The 26,929-nt window shown below is 46.5% G+C and overlaps 1 protein-coding gene and 1 long non-coding RNA gene across 3 annotated transcripts; one reads left to right on the top strand and one right to left on the bottom strand.

The window, feature by feature from the left end:
- Positions 1–47: 47 nt before the first annotated feature.
- LOC123850787 (uncharacterized) lies at positions 48–6,744 on the top strand. 2 transcript variants are annotated; one of them, XR_010405419.1, is made up of 5 exons: positions 48–99; positions 1,873–1,999; positions 4,461–4,625; positions 5,025–5,092; positions 5,518–6,744. It is a non-coding gene; the product is annotated as an uncharacterized LOC123850787 (long non-coding RNA). The 2 variants fall into 2 exon arrangements; XR_006792400.3 differs by lacking the exon at positions 48–99 and having other exon boundaries at positions 1,031–1,999.
- An 18,098-nt stretch (positions 6,745–24,842) lies between these two features.
- Positions 24,843–25,225, bottom strand: LOC123850402 (DNA-directed RNA polymerases I, II, and III subunit RPABC2-like). The gene is given in 2 exon segments (XM_064573529.1): positions 24,843–25,015; positions 25,018–25,225. Coding segments are annotated over 2 exon segments (381 nt in total).
- Between the last annotated feature and the right edge of the window lie 1,704 nt (positions 25,226–26,929).

Below are 26,929 nucleotides of genomic sequence, written 5' to 3'. Positions count from 1 at the left end.
TCAGGTCCACATCTCGCGGTATTTTAAAAATACGCCTAATAATGAAACTGAGAGTAGTTTTCCGATGGTCTTCCCATCCCGGCCGGGGGAGGAGGGAGGGTGAGAGTGTCTCTAGTTCTACGGTAGCCGGGTGGCGCTCTGGAGAACCAGGGGCGGTTGGGCGTCCCTGCCTGCTTCCGACGCCAACCCCGGATGACCGAGGGGGACAGGGGGCCCGAGGGGGACAGGGTCCGCGCTCCCGGCGGACCAAAGGGGACAGGGTCCGCCCTCCCAGGGGCCCGCGGGGGACAAGTGACCGGGGGTCCAGGGGACAGGGTCCGCGCTCCCGGCGGACCAAAGGGGACAGGGTCCGCGCTCCCAGGGGCCCGCGGGGGACAAGTGACCGGGGGTCCGAGGGGACAGGGTCCGCGCTCCCGGCGGACCAAAGGGGACAGGGTCCGCCCTCCCAGGGGCCCGCGGGGGACAAGTGACCGGGGGTCCAGGGGACAGGGTCCGCGCTCCCGGCGGACCAAAGGGGACAGGGTCCGCGCTCCCAGGGGCCCGCGGGGGACAAGTGACCGGGGGTCCGAGGGGACAGGGTCCGCGCTCCCGGCGGACCAAAGGGGACAGGGTCCGCCCTCCCAGGGGCCCGCGGGGGACAAGTGACCGGGGGTCCAGGGGACAGGGTCCGCGCTCCCGGCGGACCAAAGGGGACAGGGTCCGCGCTCCCAGGGGCCCGCGGGGGACAAGTGACCGGGGGTCCAGGGGACAGGGTCCGCGCTCCCGGCGGACCAAAGGGGACAGGGTCCGCCCTCCCAGGGGCCCGCGGGGGACAAGTGACCGGGGGTCCAGGGGACAGGGTCCGCGCTCCCGGCGGACCAAAGGGGACAGGGTCCGCCCTCCCAGGGGCCCGCGGGGGACAAGTGACCGGGGGTCCAGGGGACAGGGTCCGCGCTCCCGGCGGACCAAAGGGGACAGGGTCCGCCCTCCCAGGGGCCCGAGGGGGACAAGTGACCGGGGGTCCAGGGGACAGGGTCCGCGCTCCCGGCGGACCAAAGGGGACAGGGTCCGCGCTCCCAGGGGCCCGCGGGGGACAAGTGACCGGGGGTCCAGGGGACAGGGTCCGCCCTCCCAGGGGCCCGCGGGGGACAAGTGACCGGGGGTCCGAGGGGACAGTGACCGCGCTCCCGGCGGACCAAAGGGGACAGGGTCCGCGCTCCCAGGGGCCCGCGGGGGACAAGTGACCGGGGGTCCAGGGGACAGTGACCGCGCTCCCGACGGACCAAAGGGGACAGGGTCCGCCCTCCCAGGGGCCCGCGGGGGACAAGTGACCGGGGGTCCAGGGGACAGTGACCGCGCTCCCGACGGACCAAAGGGGACAGGGTCCGCCCTCCCAGGGGCCCGCGGGGGACAAGTGACCGGGGGTCCAGGGGACAGGGTCCGCGCTCCCGGCGGACCAAAGGGGACAGGGTCCGCGCTCCCAGGGGCCCGCGGGGGACAAGTGACCGGGGGTCCAGGGGACAGGGTCCGCCCTCCCAGGGGCCCGCGGGGGACAAGTGACCGGGGGTCCGAGGGGACAGTGACCGCGCTCCCGGCGGACCAAAGGGGACAGGGTCCGCGCTCCCAGGGGCCCGAGGGAGCAGGGGGAGACAGTGTCCGCCCTCCCGGGGGACGGAGCGGACGGTGTCCGCGCTCCAGGGCCATCCAGGGTCTGGCAGGGACGCACTTTCTCTGGCCAAGAGCCTGTGGGTGCCCGTCACCTGGGGTTGTACGTAATGCGGTCTGAGGACCCCGGGGGCGGGGCCTGAAGTTCTGCCTGGCGGGCACAGGGGGTGAGGGTCCCGCCGGCGGGGGACCTCCGTTGAGATTAGGGTCTCGGGATGCTCTCCGCAGCCTCAGCCTGGAGGCGCCTGCAGATCGCTGCTCGTCGCTCAGGGTGTCCAGAATCCTGCGCCTCAGGAAGTGGCTCGGGACACGAAAACGAGCGCAGGGCATGCGCTACCGGGGGCAGGTGACAAAGGTGAGTGCGGCCGCCCGTGGGCTCTCACCGGAGGCCCACACGGCCCCGCGGGGCCCGGCAGCCCCCGCCGTCCGGGTGGGGCGGAGGCAGGGCGCGCGCTGAGGAGGGACCCCCGCCCGGGCGCTTGGCGCGAGCAAAGCTGCGCGGAAAGGTCGGAGGGGTGGGTCCTCGGCAGGTGGTATTCCTGCGGGATCCAACAAAATGCAGCCCTGCGGCGCTGCCCCGGGGTCCGAAACGGCGTCGGGCGGTGGGGCGGGTCCCGCGGGTCCCGGCCTCAAGGTGCCCCGCGTCTGCATCTTCGGGGACCCCGCCGCTCCCCGCCGCTCCCGCCCCGCGCCTCCTGCCCCGCCTGGGGACCTCGGAAGACACCCGCTGGGCCGAGCCCCGCCCCGCTTTGACACTTCCCGATTACGCTTCTGGCGTCTCCTCCCCGCTCCCCCCCCCGCCCCGTGCCGCTGTGACCCTTCCTGTCGCCTTGCACGTTTCAGGCGCAGTTTCATGTCGCCCGTGGTCCGGCGCATACAGCCTTCCCTGCACCCGACCCTGGAGGCGGGATCCGCAACCGTGTTTTCACGCAGCTGCTGTTCCCGGTCTGGGGCTGCATCTCCCCAGGAGGCGACCTTGCCCCCAGCGGCCCCCGCCTCCGGGGACGCGGCGGGGCGGGGCTGGGTCGGCCGCGGCGTGGACCGGGTCCGCTCGAGTCTCGGTCAGGCGCCAGCAGGTGGCAGCAGCCCCGGCCCCGGGCCCTGCTTGCGGAGCCTTAACACCTCTTTCCGCGTCTGCAGCAAAACGAATTTTCGAGTATTCTGTTGTTGAATTGAGAGGTTTTAATTTTAGATGGAGAAGTAATTTTCTCTGAGCATCGTGGGAGAGTCAAATCTGTTATTTTTGACTCTCAGAGATTGCCGTTGCAAAATTGCAGTCATTTAAAAATGTGCTTGTGAAAACATAATTATGGATAAAAACGTTTTATAGATTAAATCAACAAATTTAGTATCTTATCTTCATTTTATATTTTCTATTTTAAAAAGAAAAGATTATTTATTTGAGAGAGAGAGCACCAGCAGGGGGAGGGGCAGAGAGAGAATCTCAAGCAGACTCGCCCTGAGTGCTGGAGCCCGGTGATGCGGCCAGATCTCAGGACCCTGAGATCGGGACCTGAGCCGAAACCAAGAGTCCAACGCCCAACCAGCTGACCACCCAAGTGCCCCTTCACTTTGTATTTCCCCTAATCCATGAATGTACCCCTACCTCAGTGCTCACAGAAGTGGTGACTACGTGGGTTACACCACACGTGGCATTGTGCTGCTTTAGGTGGCTTGTTTCTGTCTCTCTCTCTGACTGAGCCTCTCCAGGGCATTAACCCATCTTACCTGTCTGCCTATTCTACATTCTCAGCACATGGGGGACATAAAATGCACATATAGTGTATAATACTAGACAACTGTACAATGACTACACAGAGAAAAACTTCTGGACTCTGGGCAGGAAGGAGTTGAAGACGTTGCCCATGGCGCCTAAATACCTCCTACAACAGTAGCAGTCTCTTCCCTCTTGGCTGTGGGGCTAGAAGTCCAAAATCAAGGTGCCACAGGGCCACGCTCCCTCTCCAGGCTCTGGCAGGGTCCTTCCTGCCCTCCTACAGCGTCTGGTGCAGGACACCCATGGGGGTCCTTGGATCTTGGCGGCATCAGGCCAGTCTCTGGCCTGCAGTCCTGCCCCTCCTTGGTCGGCCTTCTCTTCTGCTCAGGACACAGTCACTGGGCTAAGGCCACCCACTCTAGGGTGACTTCATCCACCCTGTTTCCAGGGGATCACATTCGCAGGAGCGGGGATCATGGCTTATCCTTTGGGGGACACCATCAATGTACAATGGTGGTGCAAGAGGAGACAGCTGCTGTAACTAAGGGCACTTGCTCAGGAGTGTGGCATCACCTTAGGAGAGTGGGAAGGGGTTCTGAGCATGATGGTTGGGAAAGAGAGAGGCCTCAGTAGGGTCTCGACTATGTGGGCATCAGTTGTCATTCAGGGAGGAGACACCATGTGCAGGCATATGTCCTCCCTAAGATACAACACCTGGGTAATCACAATCTACCTTCTTGCTGGGACCCTCTGCTAAGTCACTTCAGTCTCCTGTCGGGCCACGGCCCCAGGGCCACTGCCGTGGCTGGCCCCTGCGGTGACACCCTGTCCCCACGTGCATTCCTTGCCCAGAGCCCATGAGTGTCTACACTATCCCTGCCAACACAATGCAAAGCACTGGATTCTGCAACCATGAGTTTGCTCGGGATAATTGCTCCAAGCATTTTTAATGGTTTATTTCCTAAGTGTTGTGGCTGTTTGCAGTAATAATACAGCTTTGTTTAAGTGGGATAATACCTCATCACAACTTTGCTTCCAACTGTCCATTTGCATTCTGCTATATAATTACGTTTTTATGCATATCTTTTTTCAACTGCAGAAACTTTTGAGCATATTCCAAGCGGTTTGGATACTCGGATATGGCAGCATGCGACTCACTGGTGACAGTTGTTCGCTCAAAACTGGTTGAGTGCAGGGAGTGGACCGCACTCTCCTCCTTTACCACCAGTGTGCCTGGGGATGCTTTGCTTTTAACGTTAAAAAGGTAGGATTTAAAATACATATGTAGCATATAATACTAGAACACAATGACGTTGAAAGAAACCAAAGCCTATGTGACCCACTATCATGTAACTACCACAAATACAAGGATGGTGATTTTCCTTTGCCAATAGATATTTTTAGGTAGACTTTTATTGATTTATTTATTTTAATTTAAATTCAATTAGCTAACATATAGTAAATCATTGGTTTCAGATGCAGTGTTCAATGATTTATCTGTTGTGCATAACACCCAGTGCTCATTACATCACGTGACCTTCTTAATGCCCATCACCCAGTTACCCCATCTCCCCACCCCGTCCCCTCTAGGAACCCTTAGTTTGTTTCCCAGAGTCAAGAGTCCCTCATGGTTTGTCTCCCTCTCTGATTTCTTCCCATCTAGTTTTCCCTCCCTGTTCCTGTGGGCCACAGCAGAATACAACAGAGGATTTGGAAAGATCCACTAATTCAGTGAGTTAAATAAAGTATGACTTACAACATTGACCACTTTTAGGAGAAATATTCCTGCAAAAACTTAGAAGGCATAGAAAAAATAAAGAAAAAAATGGACATAAAAAGGTCTCCAGAATATCCTGAACATCTTAATCTCATTTTTTTAGTTTTGTATCTTACAAAGCAGAGCTACTCTTAAAGCTTATCCTTCTTAACATGTTATTTAAAATACAGTATGTTTAGAGAATTTTACAGCTTTGTGGAGCTTGGAGACCAGATCAGTTCGCTCATTTTATAAATAATCACTGTTGCGTCCCGTACAGCGGGTGGGGGAGTCCACTGAAAGCTTTCCCTTTGGACGCACCAAGCTATCACACTGTATCAGAGGACCCTGTGTGCAAATTTTATTTTATTTTATTCTCAAGTGTGTTTTTTCTACACAGGACTAATGAGCATCATCAGTAAAGCAAATACGGGAACTTAACGTGCCGCCCTGGTGGAGCGTTATTTGGTATTGGCCCATCTCCTTTGCAGTTTGGGTCTCTCGGCTGTGTCATCAGCTCTCCTGAGGAGACTACCAGCCACCATCCGCGTGACAGGATTCCACCCACGGCTCCTTGTCCTCCCGGTTGGATCTGCCAGCACCTGAAACAAAGCTGCACTTACAATTCTCAGATGCCTTTCTCCAGGGTTACTTTCTTTCTTTCCTGCCCAATCTGCGGTGGAGACATGGCCAAGGTTGTCCAAGGTTGCTTCAGGTCTGACTTAGAGCTCCAGGGTAAACTGAGGGCTAATAATGTCATGCCGCATCCCTGGATAGAAAATCAGCCTCGAGGGCTTTACTTCTTAGGTGATGGTAGGAAGAAGAAAGAGAAAGGGGAAACAACATTTCTGTAGCATTTATACAGAGCTTGATCCATGGCATTCGAGTTAACCTAACGTTGATATGAGGAGAAACACACGCTTTCCTTTTGCACAATTATGAAATATTCACCAATATTCACAAACTGCTCTGTGAGTCTTCAAACATTCTTCCGGCTGAACTGTTTTCCTCATTTTCAGAGCAAGTCTTGAATGCCGTTCTCAGAAGGAAGAAAGGAACAAATTTTAAAAACACTGTTATGTTAGTAGAGTTTAACCCAAGAAAGAAAACAAGAAGTAATTGATTTAAGGGGAAACTCCGTGTATACAGACCTTGAAAGAAGGCGGGACCGATCTCCGTGAAACGGAGAAAATCACTCATACCCTATATATCGATGTAAGACACTGCAGTTAATGTGGGGAGAGAGACACAAAGTAACCCTGATCTTTGCTTTGAGTGATCCAAGTAGCTGGGGAAATGTTCTGGTCATAACCATCCACACATTGGGTAGAGAAACAAAAAGCACGGTAGAATGTGGAGAACGGAGATACGAAGTCAGACAGTAGGAGTGCAGATTGAAGAATAAGTAGATATCAATTTATTTCTTTAAATAAAAGCTTAGATAATGTATGGTGATTAACATAACAATAAAAAATTTTTAAAAAAATAAAAGCTTAGAAATATTGTATTCGAATTTGGAATTTTAAAGAGACTATTACATTTCTTATTTGGCTTTGATTTTGATATTTGAATATAGTTTGAATTTCATTTCCATAATTTTTGTATTAAGATCTCCTTATTAAATATTTCACGATCATTTTAAAATCTTGCAGCGAGTATTTAGTACTTTCTTTAACTAAAGACAGAAGCTACCGGCAAGCAGGTCACAAGCTGTGAGAACACAAGGGCAGTTTTGTGGATTCATGGGTGTAACCACGAAGGGTCTGCCTCCCTCCTCGGGGAGCCCAGGCCCGTATGTTGTAGGGCTAGAAGAAACAGCAACACCACAGTCGATGGCAGAGGACAGATGTCAGACAACAGCCCAATGTCCTGAGGCATCAGCTCCCTCTCGGCATGATGGTGCAATTGTGCATTTTCATCAATACGCGTTTCACCAGCCCAGGATGCCAGGTGTTTGTGAGAGATAAGTAGGACAGCCACATATCCTGGTCAGCCACGGAACATGCCAGTTTACACATTTCTTCATAAATAATTACTAATAGCAACCTCTTTTGTGTTCAAAACTGCCCTGTTTTGGATGATAGATTTCAGGATCACTCCAGTAACAGGGTACATGGTAGGATCAGTGGGTTCAAGATTACTTTTTGGCTGTAAATGACTGGTTTTGTCAGGAATTATGTTTTACACGAAATTACAGTGATGGATACACAAGTCAAGACATCCACAGTGTGATTACTGGGAGCAGCCTAGTGGGCACGAGGCCTCTGGTTTCTGGCCATTCCAACAGGAAGCAGTCCCTGCAGGGGACCGGCCTCTAGGGGCTGCCTCCTGAGCCCACTTGGAGGTCTGTGGCGCACAGGTGGAAGGCTTGGCCAGCACGATGGGCAGACGGCGGGGAAAGGAGAGCGGGGCTCACTGAGCAAAGGCATGGCTCCCCATCGTCGCGGTCACCAGCGATGCCTGGTGGAGGAGCTGGGTGCAGAGGGCCTTCTGTGCAAAGGGGACCATCGAGTGCACGTATGTACGAGACTCAGATCTCCTCCTCAGGGCGTATGCTTCAAGGTTCATCAACAGAAATCTTCCGTAAGCCTCTCTTCACTAATTCCCCGGTTTATTTTGAAATCTCTGTTTATCTGCCCACCAGAGATGCACACAGATCCGTGTTCGTCTCCACCTCCAGCTGCCTCTCCTCTGTGTGCACCTGCTCAGGCAGAATCTGGCGCTCTCCACGGGAAAAGAGTAGTTACAGAGTAATGCATGTGTCACCACGTCAGGAGACAATGTCATCAATAAATGGGGTCACCACGTCAGGAGACAACGTCATCAATAAATAGGAGAAATGTGGATAAATACATCATTAAGAACACAGACTTTATTCAAAAAAGAAAACAAAACAAAACAATCAAACCTACAGTTAGATGTTTTTAGGGTTTCTTCCTTTTCTTTAAATACGACTAAATGACACTTTGTTGAAATTTAATGTGTTCAAGCAAAAGTCCTGGCTGTGGAATGCACCTTAAAAAAGACATAAAACTTATTACTTCTGGCTCAGTTTTGAGCTCTCTTGGTCTTTGAATTAACTAACCAAAGAGTTAATGTTACACTGGAGAGAGGACAGAATTAAAGCCGGCCAGCTTCCTTTTCTTGTAGAGGAGACAGTCCTTCCAAGTTTGCTCTGTCCTGGGCTTAAAGGTGTGCGGTCTTACTGGGATGTCGCCGCAAGGACAGCTGTTAGAAAAATCACAAATAAAACCGTTGCATGAAACAAAACCGTTCAAAAATCTCCTCCACATTGCAAATGATAGTTTGATGTTTTAAGCAATATTTTTGTTAAATAATCATTGCTTTGGTATATTTTTTCTGCTAGGAGACACAGAGTCAGTTTTTACTTTGTTGGTTATCATGTGATATTTTACTTACAAGACATTTAATGTAAATGTGTTTTAATAATTACCTTTACCAAGATAAACTAAAACTGAACAACAGGGACGTGAGAAAGTGAAAAATTTATCTTTCTCTTGATTTAAAAATTGCTCTGTCCAAGAGCATATTTTTATTTCCCTTAACCTCCATAAATTTACACTAAATTCAATTTCATCATTTTTAAGAGTTCAACCCATCCTAATAATATATCCCCCTTACAGCTGGAAAGAGCTTTTCTTTAAAAAGAGGCCCTTCGACTATCTTACGGAAGCGCTAACTACAGTGGCCGTAAGTCACAGCCGTGCTGGTGGGTGGCGGGTCCTCCTCTGTGTCTCGGGAGACTGCATGCCCCAGCGCCTCGGCTTATTTTCAGGGAGGACCAAGCACCCTTCCCCTCTATAATCTACTCTGCCTTAGTTCCTGATGGAATCCCAACTATTTACGCGAGAGTTGTATTTCTTATTTCATTTCATTATGCTTGCTTTTCATTGGGAATATAACTGGAACTGGGGTTATATATCTATTTTGAATTCATTCTGGCATAAAAAAACAAGTTCATTTAGAATTCTATAAGGAAGCGAGACCCAGGTCTTCTCTCTCGCCAGGACCAGTTTTCTAGGAGAGTTCCCATTTTCTCACTTGGAAGTCTATCACAGAAAGCATCCGTCCCAGTTTAATAAAGGTTCTTCTTTCCTTGCCCTTTGGCACACTGTCGGAAGAGGGGTGGACACCTGCGATCTGAAGCGCTTGCAGGCTCGCTGAACTTCCTCTCTGCCGGTGCACGAGCCTCTCATTGGACGGAAATGTCCCTTGTCAATGTGGAGCCACAGGGACTGCCTTCGCGGTGACGGGCCATGGGCAGGCGCGGCTGGAGGACAGGGGGTCCACGATGTGGGGTGCAGGCCACCTTCACCTGGGCTGTGACTGCAGAGTGAGGGGTGGGCTCGGCTCAGCAGGTCCTCCTGAGTCGGGACCAGAACAAGAAAGGAGGCTCTCCAGAGCCCGCAGCAAACTGAAGACGGGAGTCATATGTCCAGATGGGGTAGGATGCCCCGGGCCAGCCTGAGGTTCCTCCACAGATCTTGATTCCCAGGAGAAAGCTGTGTGTCCCCATGACTTCCAATGCAGATGGTCATCCTGATAGTTGGTATATGTGTGTCAGCGAGATTCAAGTTGTTTAGCACCACTTGGGGAATTATTGATCTTGATCTACTGGAAAACAACCATCTTCATCCTAGATGGAGTTCCCAGAGCAGCCAGGAGCATTTCCTTATTGTAACTGTAATAAAGATGGCACATTTGGGGCGCCTGGGCGGCTCAGTCGGTTAAGTGGCTGACTCTTGATTTCGGCTCAGGTCATGATCTCAGGGTTGTGAGTTCAAGCCCCGAATCAGGCTCCGCACTCAGCACGGGGTCTGCTTGAGATTCTCTCCCTCTCCCTTTGCCTCTCCCCCTTTCACTCAAATAATTTCTTAAAAAAAGAAAAGAAAAAATAAAATGATACCATTTACCATAGTCATTACATCCAAAGTCATCACATATGTATAAGCTTTACACCAAAGCTGTTAAAACATTACTGAAGGAAGTGAATGGAGACCTAGGTACATGGACGGATACACTATTTTTTGCATTGGAGGAAATGATATACTGAGAATAAGAATTCTCCCTAAATCAGAGCAGGTACTTTTTGTTTGTTTGGTGACAAGACACTCACTAACCTAAAATTTACATGGGAACAGAAAAGACCAAGAGAAGCAGGAAATCCTGAAGAAGAGCGAGGATGAGGGTATACTTACCCAATATCAAGATTTGTACAGAGACCCGATTTAAGACAAAAGTGGCGTGATGTAACAATGGGAAAGTCTTTTTAGTGAATGGTGCTGGATCGACTGGGAGTACTTGGTGCAAAACTCAAATCTAGATGTACTATGAATCTAAACATGAGGGTGAAAAAACCCAGCTTCTAGAAGATAGCTTGCAGATATTCTCCTTTGTTACTGGGGTAGCAAAAAAAATTCTTTAACAGGATTAAAAAAAGCTCTGATGATAAAGGAAGAGGAATTTCTATTTATTGCAGACCCTATTAAGAGTTTCACAGGGGATGAGAGAATATTTGCAATACACATAACTATCAGGGAATCGTTACAGTGATAATAATACTAATGTCTATAAATCAGAAAAGACTGTCAAGAAATACAAAATACATGAAGAGGCAATTTACAACAGGGAGTCTCCAAATGGCCAGTAAGTATATGAAAAGTTGCTCAACCCCATTAGCCCTTAGGAAAATGAAAATGAAAACCGAAATGACAGAAACAAGCAACCCAGTGAAAAGGCAATCTATAAAGTGGGACAGAATATTTGCAAACCACGTATTTGAAAAGGGGCTGATCTCCAAAATGTGTAAGGAACACCTACTGCTTGACAGCAAAAACAAGTAGCCTGATTAAATAGTGGGCAAAGACTTGAAAGGCGTTTCTCCAAAGAAGGCATACAAATGTCCAAGAAGTATATTAAAAGATGCTCAACATCATTAATCATGAGGGTACAGGAAATCAAAACACAATGAGATACCACCTCACACCTGTTAAGATGGCTATTATTTTTTAAAGTATGTGTTGTCGACAATGTGGAGAAATCAGACCCCTTGTGCACGGTTGATGCGAATGTATCCATCACCGTGCAGACGCTGTGGACAACAGTGTGGAGGAGCCTCGGGAAATTCGAGTAGATCCGTCACATGATCCAGCAATCCCACCTCGGGGTGTTTATCAGAATTGAGTTCAGGATCTCGAAGAGGCACCCACACTCCCATTTCCAGAGCAGCAATATTCACAGCGGCCAAGTTGATGTTCATCGATGCGTGGATGGACAAAGAGAATGTAGTGCATACTCTCCCAGTGGGTTAGAATTCAGCTGTAAACAGAAGGAAATCCTGCCATGTTTTTAGTAACATGGATGAAATGTAAGGTCTTCTATAAGCCAGTCATGGGAGGGTAAACACTGCATGATTCCACTCGACAAGGTGTGCGAAGCAGTCAGACCCGTAGGAGCAGGGAGCAGGATGGGGGCTGCCCTCGTGCATTTTGTCTTGTTTGATTTTGAGAGTCTCTTCCTTACTGTTGTGATGTATTTAGACAATAACCTAGTATGTGGCACAAACACCAACCCCATACACAGCACATATGACTATCACAGACACACGGCTGCACGAGACAAGCCACACGCACACGCACAGAAGCACGCGTGCATGTAAAATACACACACGTCACCTCCAAGAGGTCGGAGCCCTAAGCTGTGGTGCTAAGTAAGTGCGGGTCTTACCTCCAGGGATGGGGGCAGCATTCAGGTGTTCTGACCTGGACTGGACGGCATGGGTGCGTTCACTTTGGGCACTAAATCAAACTACAACGTATTCATCACTTTACTCAAGTGTGTTGCACTTTGGTATAAATGTGAGTCAGAAAGGGTAAACATATCAGGAAGGAAAACAAGCCCTATCAGCCTGATCTAAAGGTCTCTGCACCATGGAAGCTGTCCTCACACCTCTGCTGTCCCTAGAGACCCTGCAGAGCGCCGACCGCTCCCTCGCTCCTGCAGGAGGGAGCCCGTGAAGGGCTGGTGCCCTCGCCCCAGCCCCTGCGCACTTGGCCGTGATCAGCAACCCGTGCTCCCGCTGCTAATCCCTGACCCTCCGCAGGGACCGTGCATACCCGCTTCTGCCATCTTGCCCCTCAGCAGCTGAAATCCATGTTCTGTGCCGAAAATGAATTTTCTTACAAAGTACTCTGTCATTATTGTTTTTAAATAGATCTTTCAGGCAAGTAGGTTTGTTACTTCTTCCGTACATATTTAGAAGGCCGGAGAGCTGAGGGGACAGGTACTTTCTGAACTCAATCATACCCAGTGGTTCTTCTCGCTGCACAGGGAAGAATTGTTGAATTTGACTCATTGTTTCAGTGGGCTAGCCGAGAAATTTATAAACAGATAGTGGGATTTCTTAAAGACAGTCCAGATGATGAGGTGGGAAACATTGTGTTTGATGTGGGAGGGATTCAGCCCCTGAAATATTGTTTACAAAATCGCCTGCTGAATCTTATCACGGGAAAATGGATTTCATTTTCAAACACTTAGGTTTGAAAGGCGTCTAAAATTCAATACCTGCGCCAAGCCTTCAGATGCTTCGAAGGCTTTAAATGCCTTGAATGCTGAAAAGCTAAATAGCATTGAACTTAAAAATGCCTTTCTTCCCAATGCTTAGTTGGGCTGTTGGCCGCTGGGTAGCCAGGATGAGGCTGGTCCTTCCCTTCGTTTTCGGTCTCTCAGCGAGGCGCAGAACCTCACCGACCTCCCTGCCTTGAGCTCCCTTGGAAGCCCCTGGTCCAGCCTCTTTTCAGCTGGTTTTCCAATAACTATGTCTTCGGTGTTGCTGAGCTGATTTGGTAAGTTGTGAAAACAATGAACACTTTAAAAGGCTAGTTTCACATAATTTCCAACCACATAAACAATATAAAATAAAGTTTATAAAATGCTGATGAAAGCACATAATCTTAGTCTATTCCATGCCTGATACCCCCCAAATAATCATCAATCAGATTGAATATGTGTGTATTTAAATATATATAGTAAATAGTAAATACACATGTGTAAGGATGAAGTCACCTTCAACAGGCCTGATATGACAAGCTCTTTGTTCTTGGATCACAAAACATTCAGTTATTGATAATATGGAGGAAAGAACATCATATACTGCATGGTTTAGGGTGACCACAGAGGATTTGGACTCATTTTTACCTGGGCTTGAATTTTTACAACTTGTGAGCTTATATTATCCCGGACAGAAACAGGACTTCTCTAAGGATGATCTTCCTTATCATAAGGATCTACCACATGATTTGTGTGAGTATTAAATAAATGTGCACACACACACAGCACGCACACAAGCACATAACAGGGAGAAGGAAGACAAGCTCTGGGCTGAGCAGTGAGGTGAGCCCGTGAGCTGCTCCAGGGTCTCTCTGCAGGCCTCCTGCAGGGTGCGTTTTGCAGGTTGGCTGGTGTCGTGGAGCCCATGTGGGAGCAGCTGGAGACCAGGTGCACATCACCTGGAAAAAGGAACAGGACCATCCCAGTCTCAATGTGAAGTTCTGGGGCTTTGGACCAGAATTGCTGCTTCTCTCGGCATAGCCAGCCTCTGGCTCAGCATCGCCTCTTTTAACCAAAGCATAGACACCAGTTGTGATCTTTGGGAGAGGATCTGAGGGAAAGACCCCACAGGAACCCCAGTGTCAAGACTTGGTCCCTTTCTTGTTAGGAATGCTTCAGAAGAGGAGAAAAAAGCCTTGGGGTTGGCAGAGGATTGCCGTCTGTGCTCACCTAACAATGCTGGGGACTATGTGCTGTGCATCCTGACACCTCCTTCAGACTGGTTCCCGGGCCCAGATCCTGTCTTATCTCACGAGTCGGGATCCCTGGTCCTGGCGGTGTTCTACCACAGGACCTTGTGCGTGTGATCACCAGCAGCAGCTTCTGTGCTGTATTTTTTACTGTGGAAAAATGTGCATCACATAAAGTATATCACTTAACCTTTCATGAGTACACAGTTATTGTGTAAGTACATTCAACCATCTCCACCAGCCATCTCCAGAAATTTTATATTTTCCCAAACTGAAACTCTGCCCCCTTCCTCAGCCTCTGGTGCCACCAGCTACTCTCTGTCTCTGAGTTTATTGACTTTACATCCTTCATATAAATGAGATTATAGGATGCTTGTCCTTCTCTGATGGGCTTATCTCAGGGGCATAATGACCTTAAGTACCACACCCTGTAGTGGGTGTTCCTTATGAAGGTTGAGTGACATTCCGTTGTATGTATATTCCACTTTCTGCTGAATTTTTCCAAAATTTTTTTATCCATTGAGCTGATTGTGTGCTTCCCCCCACCTTTTATTACTATAGTGCATTACATCTATTGGTTTTCCTATGTTGAACCATGGCTAGGATATATCCAATCTGCCCACTTGTATTTTAATGGATGGTTGGATTCTGGTCGCTGGTATTCTGTTGAGTTTATCTGAGCCCACACTCATAAGGGATATTGGTCAGTTGTTTCTTGTATTGTCTCTGTCTGGCTTTGGCATCAGGGTAGTGCTAGCCTCCTAGAAGGAGTTGGGAAGTGTCTCTCTTCATGCATATTTTGGAAGAATTTTAACAAGGGTTGATTTTAATTCTCTTTAAATATTTGGTAGAATCAGCCAGTGAAGACATTGGGTCTCAGGTTTTTCTTCATTGGGAAGTTTTGGTTACTGAATTAATCTCTTTACTTGTTATAGGTTTGTTCAGATTTGTGTCTCTTCCTGATTCAGAGTTGATAATTTGTGTGTTTCTATGAATTTTCCATCACTTCATCGGGGTTATCTAATTTATTGGCATACAAGTGTTCATAGTATTGTCTTATAATCCTTTGAAATTCTGTAAGGCTGATAGTAATATACCCACTTGAATTTTTGAACTAAATATTAGAAGCAGACAAGGACTATACAAGGAGCCATGCTTCTTAAAATTTAGAAGAGTACATAAATCTTTGCAAGAAGACAGGTGGAAAAAATACTGACATTAAGGAACTCTGTGATGCCTTTGGAGGATTTATTTGCTCTGACATTTGTAAATAATTTACACATGCTCACAAAATTCCTAATGTCACTACAGGACTTTCCAAGCTGCACTCCTAAAGGAGGTAGCCTCTTACACTCAAACTTGAACTTTAAATTGTAAACCAAATCCCAGAGCTCAGTTGTCCATTGGAGAAAATGCAGTGAAGGCAGGAATAGGAGTGACAGATAACAGAGTTGGAACTCATGGCCGTGGTTATTCTTCCTGGCCCATGGCAGCTGGTGCTGCTTGAAATCCAGCAGGTGGCACTAGGTCAGCCTCTGGGGGACACTGCCAAGTCAGGACAGGGAAGCTCAGAAGGCTTTCTTTTTGTTTTCTTGTTCCTTTCCTACATGAACACAAGTACATGTCCTTGTTAACTCACACGGTGTTTGTTGTCTTAAAGCATCATGGTAATGCCTACGTTAGGCGTCTTTATTTGGGGGATAACTGGTTCCTTTATGGGAATGGGTCTGTTGACTTAGTAGGGAGTTCTTGTTCCAACGTCTGGTTGGCATGTGAGGTAAACTGCTTACATTTTGTCTTCCCCCAATAGCATCTTTATCTCTTTGTTTGGGAAAGCATGATTTGGGAGCACGATTGTTGCTCTTTCCCCTGGCACTCAAAGGCCCATGCCTCTGTGCTTGTGCGGACTCCTGCAGATGCCGGGCCCATGGGTGCTCACGAAACTGCACTTTTCCTCTCCCTCCCTCTTCTCTCCCCAAGTGGTGTGCGTCCAGGGGGGTCACTGGTGTCAGAGTCAGACTGTTCAAACCTTAATCAATCACTTTCCTCCCCGCTCTGAGCCTCCGCCTGTTAATCTTCACCCTCAACCTGTGTGTGCATCAGAAACACGGCAGCACAACAAAATCTAGCCATAAAACAAATTAAGTTACGTTATCCTTCATGGGTGAGATTTGTAATTTTCCCTCTATAAAGTTATTAGATACCTTTGAATTTTGAGACAAATAAGTAAAGGCTTGCTAAAATTTAACTATTCGCTAACTCCAGAAAACTCTTAGATTGTTGTAGCAGATCTTGACTGAGTAGAATAGCTGGGACCTGAAGTAGAACAACCATTGGTTCTGAACATTGACTTACTGGCAATTAGTTTCTAACTGGTTGACCATGTTCAGTTACTTAACTTTGACCTGACGTGTTTCTGTAGACTTTGCCTAATGCATGTCTCAATTTCGTCTCTGTAAAACAATACGTGATTTGCTTAAAAAGCTCTTTATCCTAATATCATTTTGGAAGCTCTAAATAATTACTACCTAATATGTGTTTGGGACAAACATTTAAATCAAAATAGTAATATCCAAGAGCCCTTCCAAATGGATCAAGATCTTTATGACCTTCATTCTTCCATTCAGGGCCCCACAGCTGCTCCTGGTTACTTCCCAACCTGAGATAAATATTTTTTCCTCTGGCTTTCAGTTTTACCTTGTGTGCCTTGACTCTGGCCAAGGATTCAGCTTTTCAGCATTTCCCACCCTGTGTGCAACACCTCTATGTCACCCTGCTCCCCTGCCATCAAGGAGTATGGGTCTAAGTTTGTATTCATACTAAGTGTGGAACTACATTCCACAGTCTTGTCTCTCAGCACATCCATGTGCCAGAGCTGGGTGTAACAGGTGCCTGCCCCTGGGTTCAGATCTAGCTCTGTCACTTTTTATTTGATCTGGGTAAGTTCTATGAACTCTGAGCCTCATCTTTTTTAATATGGGAAATGGGATAATGAATTTCTACATGACAGCATGTGTAAAAAAGGGACACAGACATGGCAGTTCCAAAGACAGTCGGCAGAATGAGGTATGTATGTTATTCTGGACTAAGTAAGGGGGATAGGCATCTGAGACTTCAGAGGGAAAGGATGCAACGCACAGGGAGATGAAACAGAATTTTCATGGCCTCTCAGGAGCAATGGGGCACAGAGAGAACTGTGATGTCACAGGCCCTGCCAGATTCCTCCCTGTCCACCACCCAGTTCACATCACAATGTCATGACCATGGTGACAGCTCCCTTCCGGGACCAGGTCCTCCATCTAAATTCACTTAGGCAGTTGAGGGGGAGGTGAAGAGGTTTTCCTGAATATGCTGGGTCTAGATTGCTTAAAAAAAAATTATTTATTTGACAGAGAGAGACACAGCGAGAGAGGGAACACAAGCAGGGGGAGTGGGAGAGGGAGAAGCAGGCTTCCCGCAGAGCAGGGAGCCCGACGCAGGGCTCCATCCAGGGACCCTGGGACCATGACCCGAGCCGAAGGCAGGCGCCCAATGACTGAGCCACCCAGGCGCTCCTTTAGATTGCTTTTTAACTGCACATAGTCTTCATGCAAAGTGTCCTGCCTGGAGGTGGCTGCCCATGGCCGCCAGAGTGGAGATCTTCAGAAGATCTGGGTCTTGAAGAGACCTTGTTGCTCCAGTCAGCGGCACAGAGGCTATGCATGGTGCTAGACCTGCAGTTACGTGCGCTCTGTGACGTTAGGCGAGCGCCTTCCCCTTCCTTAGGCTTGGTTGTCCATTTGTAAGCAGAGTGCGATACATTATAATTGACTAATCCACATGAAGCACTCAGCATTTTATGCAGGGTTGTATAGTTTCAAACAAAAGGAATACAACGTAACTCATTATTTATACTACTTCCCTATAATCCGTTCATTGTTTCCTAAGTTACCTAGCTTTGCAGTCTACAAACTGGGTTTAAAGATCTGTTTTATTAATCAATGATAACTAAACTAGCCATCACAATTACTCACTGCTCTCCAGGACCCCATTCCCTGAGATGCACAGCGGTCTTTGCAGAGTCGTCTATTACCACGTCTGGCCACTAGATGGCAGGTGGCCCCTCTCCTGAGGTCTCTCTGTCCTAAACTCTAGGATTCTGCATCTTTTCCCATGTTCCTTAAACAATGAATATTTATAACATTCCTCCATTGTCTTTTTAATAATTCTTGAAACTTCTTGTGCCTTCATTATCTCCCCAAACAGATTATTATTCAAATTTCCCGTGTGCTAGAAATGTAGTTGGTGTCCATCACATGACCACAGCTGAATGCGCCTGGCTGGGAAGCGGCCACCGGGGCTCCCGTGTGGCCCCAGTGACCTTGACCGGGGTGCGGAGGGTAGGGGCTGCGTCTGGGCTGTGTCTCGCAACCACGGGAGCGTGCAGGTGTGACTGCATTTGAGCGTCTGTGCCCACTGCCTGTTGCACCCTTTCTATAGAGGATCCAGACACTGGGAAGGGGACTTGGAATGGTCAGTCCCAAGCTCCTCGGTTTCTTGAGGCTGAGTCAGTCATTCAGTCAAGGTCACATTGCTTTCTGAGGCATCTCCAAGGCAGTTTTGGGCCAGAATCCATCCTTATTCGGAAAGAAGCATTTAATGGCAAGTATGCAGAGCACGGCATCACGTCCCCAGCTGTGCACGTCAGGGAATGGAGAGCTGTCCCAGCCGAGCGCAGTCTCCCTTTGCTCTTCTCCACCAGCCTGTGGCTCCCACTGACAGCCGGCCCTCGAAGGCAAGGCCAGCCTGGGGGCTCTGCCGTCTCAGAACGCACACTTGGAGGGCCTCCGCTTTTTCTTTTTCTTTTTTTTTAATTTAACAAAGCATATTAACAATGTTCATGCCTCGCTACTCACAGAATCCAGGTCAAGATTTTCATGTAATTATGAAGGGAATGTGAATTATATAATCACATCTTTATAATTTAAGAAGTGTTCTTACATAAGTATCATGTTGGGAGATATGTAACTACAATCCTAAAGCCACATATTCTCATTCTTCACTGAGTTATGTATTTGGAAAAACATGCTCCTATAGCCTGGTATTACAAGCCACATAGATACACACACGCAGGGTCTTGGGACACATCTCTTTGTCCTGTCTTCCAAAGCGTTATTTTTTGAGAATGAGTTCTGAGATTCTTAAAAAACAGGCCAAAGTGTTTTCTTGAAACTACAAATTCTCACCAAAATTCCTTGGGGGATAATTGTTTGTCCTTTTCCAAAGTCAAGTAAGAGACTTTTACTTTCAAAACTCGGTCTTTCAAAAAAATGACTATGTAGGACCTCCTTTCTTTCTACTCACTTCCCTTATGAACTTCAGAAATAAGGGACCTGTGAAATGAGAAGTCTCTGAAGTACATGAAAATTCTCTGTATATGAGAAAACAAATAATTGTATATATACCCATTTAGTAACTTACTTTTTAGTAATAAGTATTTATTGATATTTGTTTGTCTAATTTGGACCTTATTGGAATGATTGCCTTTAGCTTACCTTCAGTGGCCATCCAACAGACAAGCGTGTGCATTAATTACTAAAGTAAATCAACTTCACCAAGTTCTATTTATTTCTTCCGTAGCCAAAGGTGTTCCCAGAGACTTAACTACTTTTTATTAGCTTAATATAATACGAAATATTTTTGTTGTGTCTATTAAGATCAGAAAAACTTTTAATTTCATCTGTATGATGATACAATAAATAGATTATTTTAATTCTTATAAATACTAAAATATGTGTAAAAAAAGCACTATTTCACCTTATATTTTATTGCATGTTTAAGAAAAACACATTTTTCTTTTCTGTTAGTTTCTCTTTCAGAGGTCATGATTTTCAGTCCAAATCCAACCTGTTAATTGTTCAGTTAATTAAAAACAAATAGGAGCATTTGCTCAAACCTTTGTGCCTGCAATATTTTTTTTTTTAAGATTTTATTTATTTGACAGAGAGAGACACAGCGAGAGAGGGAACACAAGCAGGGGGAGTGGGAGAGGGAGAAGCAGGCTTCCCGCCGAGCAGGGAGCCTGATGCGGGGCTTGATCCCAGGACCCTGGGATCATGACCTGAGCTGAAGGCAGATGCTCAACAACTGAGCCACCCAGGCGCCCAATGAAACTTTATTTATTTATTATTTTTATATAAAGATTTTATTTATTATTTGACAGAGAGAGAATGAGAGAGAGAGAGCATGAGAGGGAGGAGGGTCAGAGGGAGAAGGAGACTCCCCGCTGAGCAGGGAGCCCGATGCGGGACTCGATCCGGGGACTCCAGGATCATGACCTGAGCCAAAGGCAGTCGCTTAACCGACTGAGCCACCCAGGCGCCCAATGAAACTTAATTATTTTTTTATAAAGATTTTATTTATTTATTTGACAGAGAGAGACACAGCGAGAGAGGGAACACAAGCAGGGGGAGTGGGAGAGGGAGAAGTAGGCTTCCCGCCGAGCAGGGAGCCTGATGCGGGGCTCGATCCCAGGACCCTGGGATCTTGACCTGAGCCGAAGGCAGACGCTTAATGACTGAGCCACCCAGGTGCCTCTGGGCTGGACATTTTTTTTTTTTTTAAGATTTTATTTATTTATTTGACAGAGAGAGAGAGATAGCGAGAGCAGGAACACAAGCAGGGGGAGTGGGAGAGGGAGAAGCAGGCCCTCCACTGAGCAGGGAGCCCGAGGTGGGACTCGATCCCAGGACCCTGGGACCACGACCTGAGCCTAAGGCAGACACCTAACGACTGAGCCACCCAGGCGCCCCTGTGCCTGCAATATTTTAAGAAACGATAATAACTGATGGGAATAGAAACCTGCAGAGAAAGGTCCAGCTGTGTGGCATGACTGCTACACTTCGGGGACAGGATGCCTGTGAGCCTCCAAGGTGGCCAGGAGGGGTCAAGGTGAGCTCTCTGGGGCCAGCCCCTCCCATGGACTGTCAGGTGTGTGCGTGTACAGATCCTCCTTGCTGAAGCCGCTTCATGCCCTGTTTTTCTCACTTGTATCTAGAGTCCTGATTACTAACCTGGCTGAACAGACAACACCAAGACCACTTTAATTCTATCTCCAGGGTTAGAAAAATATCCCTCTGGTGCTGTTTCTAGCTGCCTTTTCTTTATTGAAAGTCCAGCTAGGATTTAGCATCAGTTACTAGTCTCTGGGTTCTCCAGCTGCCTTTACGTCTTCCTTTGGGCTCTCACTGTATTCTGCTGATGTCTTTATTAGCCTATTTATTATTTGTATTTACTTACCTTTCCTCTTCTGTGTTTATACTGAGGCTCCCAGAGGCCAGAGCTGCACCTTATCCTCCTTTTTCTCTCTACTCAGGTGCACGGTATATGTTCAATCAATGCTGAAGGTGTAACTAGCCTAGAGTAGGGCCCAGCCAGGATGGTTCTCACGGTGGATGCTCCAGCATGGAAGTTGTTGGAAAGCACTGGATTATTCTGAGGGAGTACTGTAAAAGTGTGTTGTTCATCTTCATCCAAATCAAAAATGATTTGGCTGTATCAATGCTATTTTTCTTCCTTAGAAATGCTTCCCCTCGATTGATAAACCCCTGGCCAGACTTATCAAAAAGAGAAGAGAAATGACCCAAATCAACAAAATCATGAATGAAAGAGGAGAGATCACAACCAACACCAAAGAAATACAAACAATTATAAGAACATATTATGAGCAACTCTATGCCAGCAAATTAGATAACCTGGAAGAGATGGATGCATTCCTAGAGATGTATCAACTACCAAAACTGAACCAGGATGAAATAGAAAACCTGAACAGACCTATAACCACTAAGGAAATTGAAGCAGTCATCAAAAATCTCCCAAAAAACAAAAGCCCAGGGCCAGATGGCTTCCCAGGGGAATTCTACCAAACATTTCAAGAAGAATTAATACCTATTCTTCTGAAACTGTTCCAAAAAATCGAAACGGAAGGAAAACTTCCAAACTCATTTTATGAGGCCAGCATTACCTTGATCCCCAAACCAGACAAAGACCCCATCAAAAAGGAGAATTACAGACCAATATCCCTGATGAACATGGATGCAAAAATTCTCACCAAAATACTAGCCAATAGGATCCAACAGTACATTAAAAGGATTATTCACCATGACCAAGTGGGATTTATCCCTGGGCTGCAAGGTTGGTTCAACATCCGCAAATCAATCAATGTGATACAGTACATTAACAAAGGAAAGAACAAGAATCATATGATCCTGTCAATAGATGCAGAAAAAGCTTTTGACAAAGTACAGCATCCTTTCTTGATCAAAACTCTTCAGAGTATAGGGATAGAGGGTACATACCTCAATATCATAAAAGCCATCTATGAAAAACCTACAGCAAATATTATTCTCAATGGGGAAAAACTGAGAGCTTTCCCCCTAAGGTCAGGAACGCGGCAGGGATGTCCACTATCACCACTGCTATTCAACATAGTATTGGAAGTCCTAGCCACAGCAATCAGACAACAAAAAGAAATCAAAGGCATCCAAATTGGCAAAGAAGAAGTCAAACTCTCACTCTTTGCAGATGATATGATACTTTATGTGGAAAACCCAAAAGACTCCACCCCAAAACTGCTAGAACTCATACAGGAATTCAGTAACGTGGCAGGATATAAAATCAATGCACAGAAGTCAGTGGCATTCCTATACACCAACAACAAGACAGAAGAAAGAGAAATTAAGGAGTCGATCCCATTTACAATTGCACCCAAAACCATAAGATACCTAGGAATAAATCTAACCAAAGAGACAAAGGATCTTTACTCAGAAAACTATAAAATACTCATGAAAGAAATTGAGGAAGACACAAAGAAATGGAAAAACGTTCCATGCTCATGGATTGGAAGAACAAATATTGTGAAGATGTCAATGCTACCTAGAGCAATCTACACATTCAATGCAATCCCCATCAAAATACCATCCACTTTTTTCAAAGAAATGGAACAAATAATCCTAAAATTTGTATGGAACCAGAAAAGACCCCGCATAGCCAGAGGAATATTGAAAAAGAAAAGCAAAGCCGGTGGCATCACAATTCCGGACTTCAAGCTCTATTACAAAGCTGTCATCATCAAGACAGCATGGTACTGGCACAAAAACAGACACATAGATCAATGGAACAGAATAGAGAGCCCAGAAATGGACCCTCAACTCTATGGTCAACTAATCTTCGACAAAGCAGGAAAGAATGTCCAATGGAACAAAGACAGTCTCTTCAACAAATGGTGTTGGGAAAATTGGATAGACACATGCAGAAGAATGAAACTGGACCACTTCCTTACACCACACACAAAAATAGACTCCAAATGGCTGAAAGACCTCAATGTGAGACAGGAGTCCATCAAAATCCTAAAGGAGAACACAGGCAACAACCTCTTTGACCTCAGCCGAAGCAACTTCTTCCTAGAAACATCGCCAAAGGCAAGGGAAGCAAGGGCAAAAATGAACTATTGGGACTTCATCAAGATAAAAAGCTTTTGCAAAGCAAAGGAAACAGTTAAGAAAACCAAAAGACAACCGACAGAATGGGAGAAGATATTTGCAAATGACATATCAGATAAAGGGCTAGTATCCAAAATCTATAAAGAACTCATCAAACTCAACACCCAAAGAACAAATAATCCAATTAAGAAATGGGCAGAAGACATGAACAGACATTTTTCCAAAGAAGACATCCAAATGGCCAACAGACACATGAAAAAGTGCTCAATATCGCTCGGCATCAGGGAAATCCAAATCAAAACCTCAATGAGGTATCACCTCACACCAGTCAGAATGGCTAAAATTAACAAGTCAGGAAACGACAGATGTTAGCGGGGATGCGGAGAAAGGGGAACCCTCCTACACTGTTGGTGGGAATGCAAGCTGGTGCAGCCACTCTGGAAAACTGTATGGAGGTTCCTCAAAAAGTTGAAAATAGAGCTACCATATGATCCAGCAATTGCACTACTGGGTATTTACCCCAAAGATACAAAAGTAGGGATCCGAAGGGGTACGTGCACCCCGATGTTTATAGCAGCAATGTCCACAATAGCCAAACTGTGGAAAGAGCCAAGATGTCCATCGACAGATGAATGGATAAAGAAGATGTGGTATATATATACAATGGAATATTATGCAGCCATCAAAAGGAATGAGATATTGCCATTTGCAACAACGTGGATGGAACTGGAGGGTATTATGTTGAGTGAAATAAGTCAAACAGAGAAAGACATGTATCATATGATCTCACTGATATGAGGAATTCTTAATCGCAGGAAACAAACTGAGTGTTGTTGGAGTGGGGGGTGGGGTGGGAGGGATGGGGTGACTGGGTGATAGACACTGGGGAGTGTATGTGCTCTGGTAAGCGCTGTGAATTGTGCAAGACTGTTGAATCTCAGATCTGTACCTCTGAAACAAATAATGCAATATATGTTAAGAAAAAAAAAAAAAAGAAGAAGAAGAAGAAGAAGGTAGCAGGAGGGGAAGAATGAAGCGGGGGAAATCGGAGGGGTAGACGAACCATGAGAGACGATGGACTCTGAAAAACAAACAGGGTTCTAGAGGGGAGGGGGGTGGGAGGATGGGTTAGCCTGGTGGTGGGTATTTAGGAGGGCACATTCTGCATGGAGCACTGGGTGTTGTGCACAAACAATGAATCATGGAACACTTCATCTAAAACTAATGTTGTAATGTAAGGGGATTAACATAAGAATAAAAAAATTAAAAAAAAAAAAAAAAAAAAGAAATGCTTCCCCTCTGAAGAGTGGCTTTGAGTCTCATTGTGCCCTTTTTTTAAAAAAAGGTTGAAAAGTTTATTATTTACATGTATAAAGAATGTGAAAATAGAAACTGGGATGAGGCACAGTCAGGAAGATGATTTCAGCTCAGTCTGTCATGATAAGCCCACGTACCCCACAGTCTTCAGAGTTCCCCTCTGGTAGGTAGTTGCGAATGATGATGGGGATTTTTGGGGCCTCGGGCTCTTTCCCGGCAATGAGCAAGGGACCTGTCTCGCCCTCCAGCTCCACCGTCATGGGGGCACGCATTGTGATCGGGACGCTTGGGTACCCAGCAAGTGGGCTCACTTATACTTGGTCACATACAGTGTGGTGATTTGCTTCTGGTTTGTCTGTGGTTGCTCTCCAGAGCAGAGGCTCTCAACGTTCTCTTGGCCTTTCTCCTCAGCATTTTCCAAGTCACCTAGCCCTCCATCCTCCTCCACATCTTCAAAGCTGTCACTGTCAGTATGGTCCTCATTGTCTGACATGATTCCCGCACTGCAGCAACCCGGCTCTTCACCCCAGGCTGAATCTGCGTCAGCATCCTGGGGACAGTGGTAACACCACCAATGTGGCTGGTTCACATCACTGGCTTTCCTTGCATGAAATGTTCATGCTAAGAAAAAATTGAGAAACTGCTTTCAAAATAAAGGAATAAAGAACATCTACTGTAAAGATTGAATATTTTACAGAAGACAGTAAAATCTAGAAGAAATTTCAAATTTAACTTATTTTATCTTTACTATTCTCAGACATTGTTGAAGCTCTAAGTTGATTAATATCAATGTTTAGGAATAATTATTTTGAAGATCAATTCCCAGAAACAATATTCAAAGCAAAATGGAAGTGTGGATGAATTTTAATATATTCTATTTTGCTTAATTACATACAAGACTTAAATATCCAGTGTATGAAATCCAAGTATGTAACAAACATGTGCATTTTGTGCCCATTGATTTCTCTTCCAGGTGTCTTGTTTCTCCAAATGACTGAGAGATTTTCCTCTCAGAAGAAAGTCTATTTCTGCTTTTCCCTAATATAACACAAGATATGGGGAACTGACAGGGAAACCTCTGGCTTACTCTGATGTACTGCTTACTCTGTTGGTATGGACATGCTCTGTGACTCTCAGCTGGCTATTTTATGTGAGCATTAAAAGATTTTTATTTGGTTAGGGTTATTGATGGAGCCTCCTGAAGAGCTTCCAGGCTGATGTAATGTTGGAAGAGGTCACCAAACAAAAACTTTCCCGCCCCTTTCCATACTCTACCTTGTCAGGCATGGCTGGTCTGTGGTCGTGTTCTGCCTGAGGATCCTGTCTGAATTCTGCACCAAAGTATTTTTTGAAAACACTGCTTTAGTCACTTCAAGGAACTCACTAATTAGATATGGCCTATAAGAAAAAAAACCAAAACCTTATTTTCAATACAAAATCTTAGTGTATTCTATAGTTTAGAGGTTCATGGACTTGCCAGGATACTTATTCATAACTGGGGGTGCATTCAAGGGTATATTGTAAGAAGTGTTTTCCCCAGAAAATATAACAACATGATAGCTGCTGGAATTTTTCTTTTTTTAAAGACTTATTTATTCAATTGAGAGAGAGAGAGAGCAGGAGAGGGAGGGGCAGAAGGAGAGAGAGAGAGAATCTCAAGCAGACTCCACACTGAGCACAGAGCCTGATGCGGGGCTTGATCTCATGACCCCAGGATCACAACCTGAGCCGAGACCAAGAATTGGTTGCTTAACCAACTGTACCACCCAGGAGCCCCCAGCTGCTGGAATTTTGCAAAAAAAAAAATCTTTTCTCATGGATAAAAATTATGTTTGCTTGAAAAATATATATATTGGTCAGTCATAGCTTAGATTATATTTCCCACCCTGTTTATTCACTAAAATGATTCCATATGAAAAGATCACACTGGTTACTTCCCAACGTCGCAATGCACTGGATGTTACTTTCTAGTGGCAATTCAGGGCCAAGGGAAGAAGAGAAAATGGCGATGTCATGCCCACAGTTGGGGTGACAGCTGGAGAAACTATTCAGGTGATTGGATCAACTAATAGCCCAGTGGGAAAAGTAGAGAACATTACTGATATCAACTTGGGTGGAGTGAATACATGACATTACTTGTGCTGAAACTCAAGAGAGGAAGTTGAGAGTAGGGACACAGAACAGAAACAGAGACAGA

The sequence above is a fragment of the Mirounga angustirostris genome, unplaced genomic scaffold, assembly GCF_029215605.1.
Source record: "Mirounga angustirostris isolate CCGP_5_RB_7025 unplaced genomic scaffold, mMirAng1.0.hap1 SCAF_10, whole genome shotgun sequence".
Lineage (NCBI taxonomy): Eukaryota > Metazoa > Chordata > Mammalia > Carnivora > Phocidae > Mirounga > Mirounga angustirostris.
Note: the sequence above shows the minus strand (reverse complement) of the source record. Positions and strands in the feature narration are given on the sequence as shown.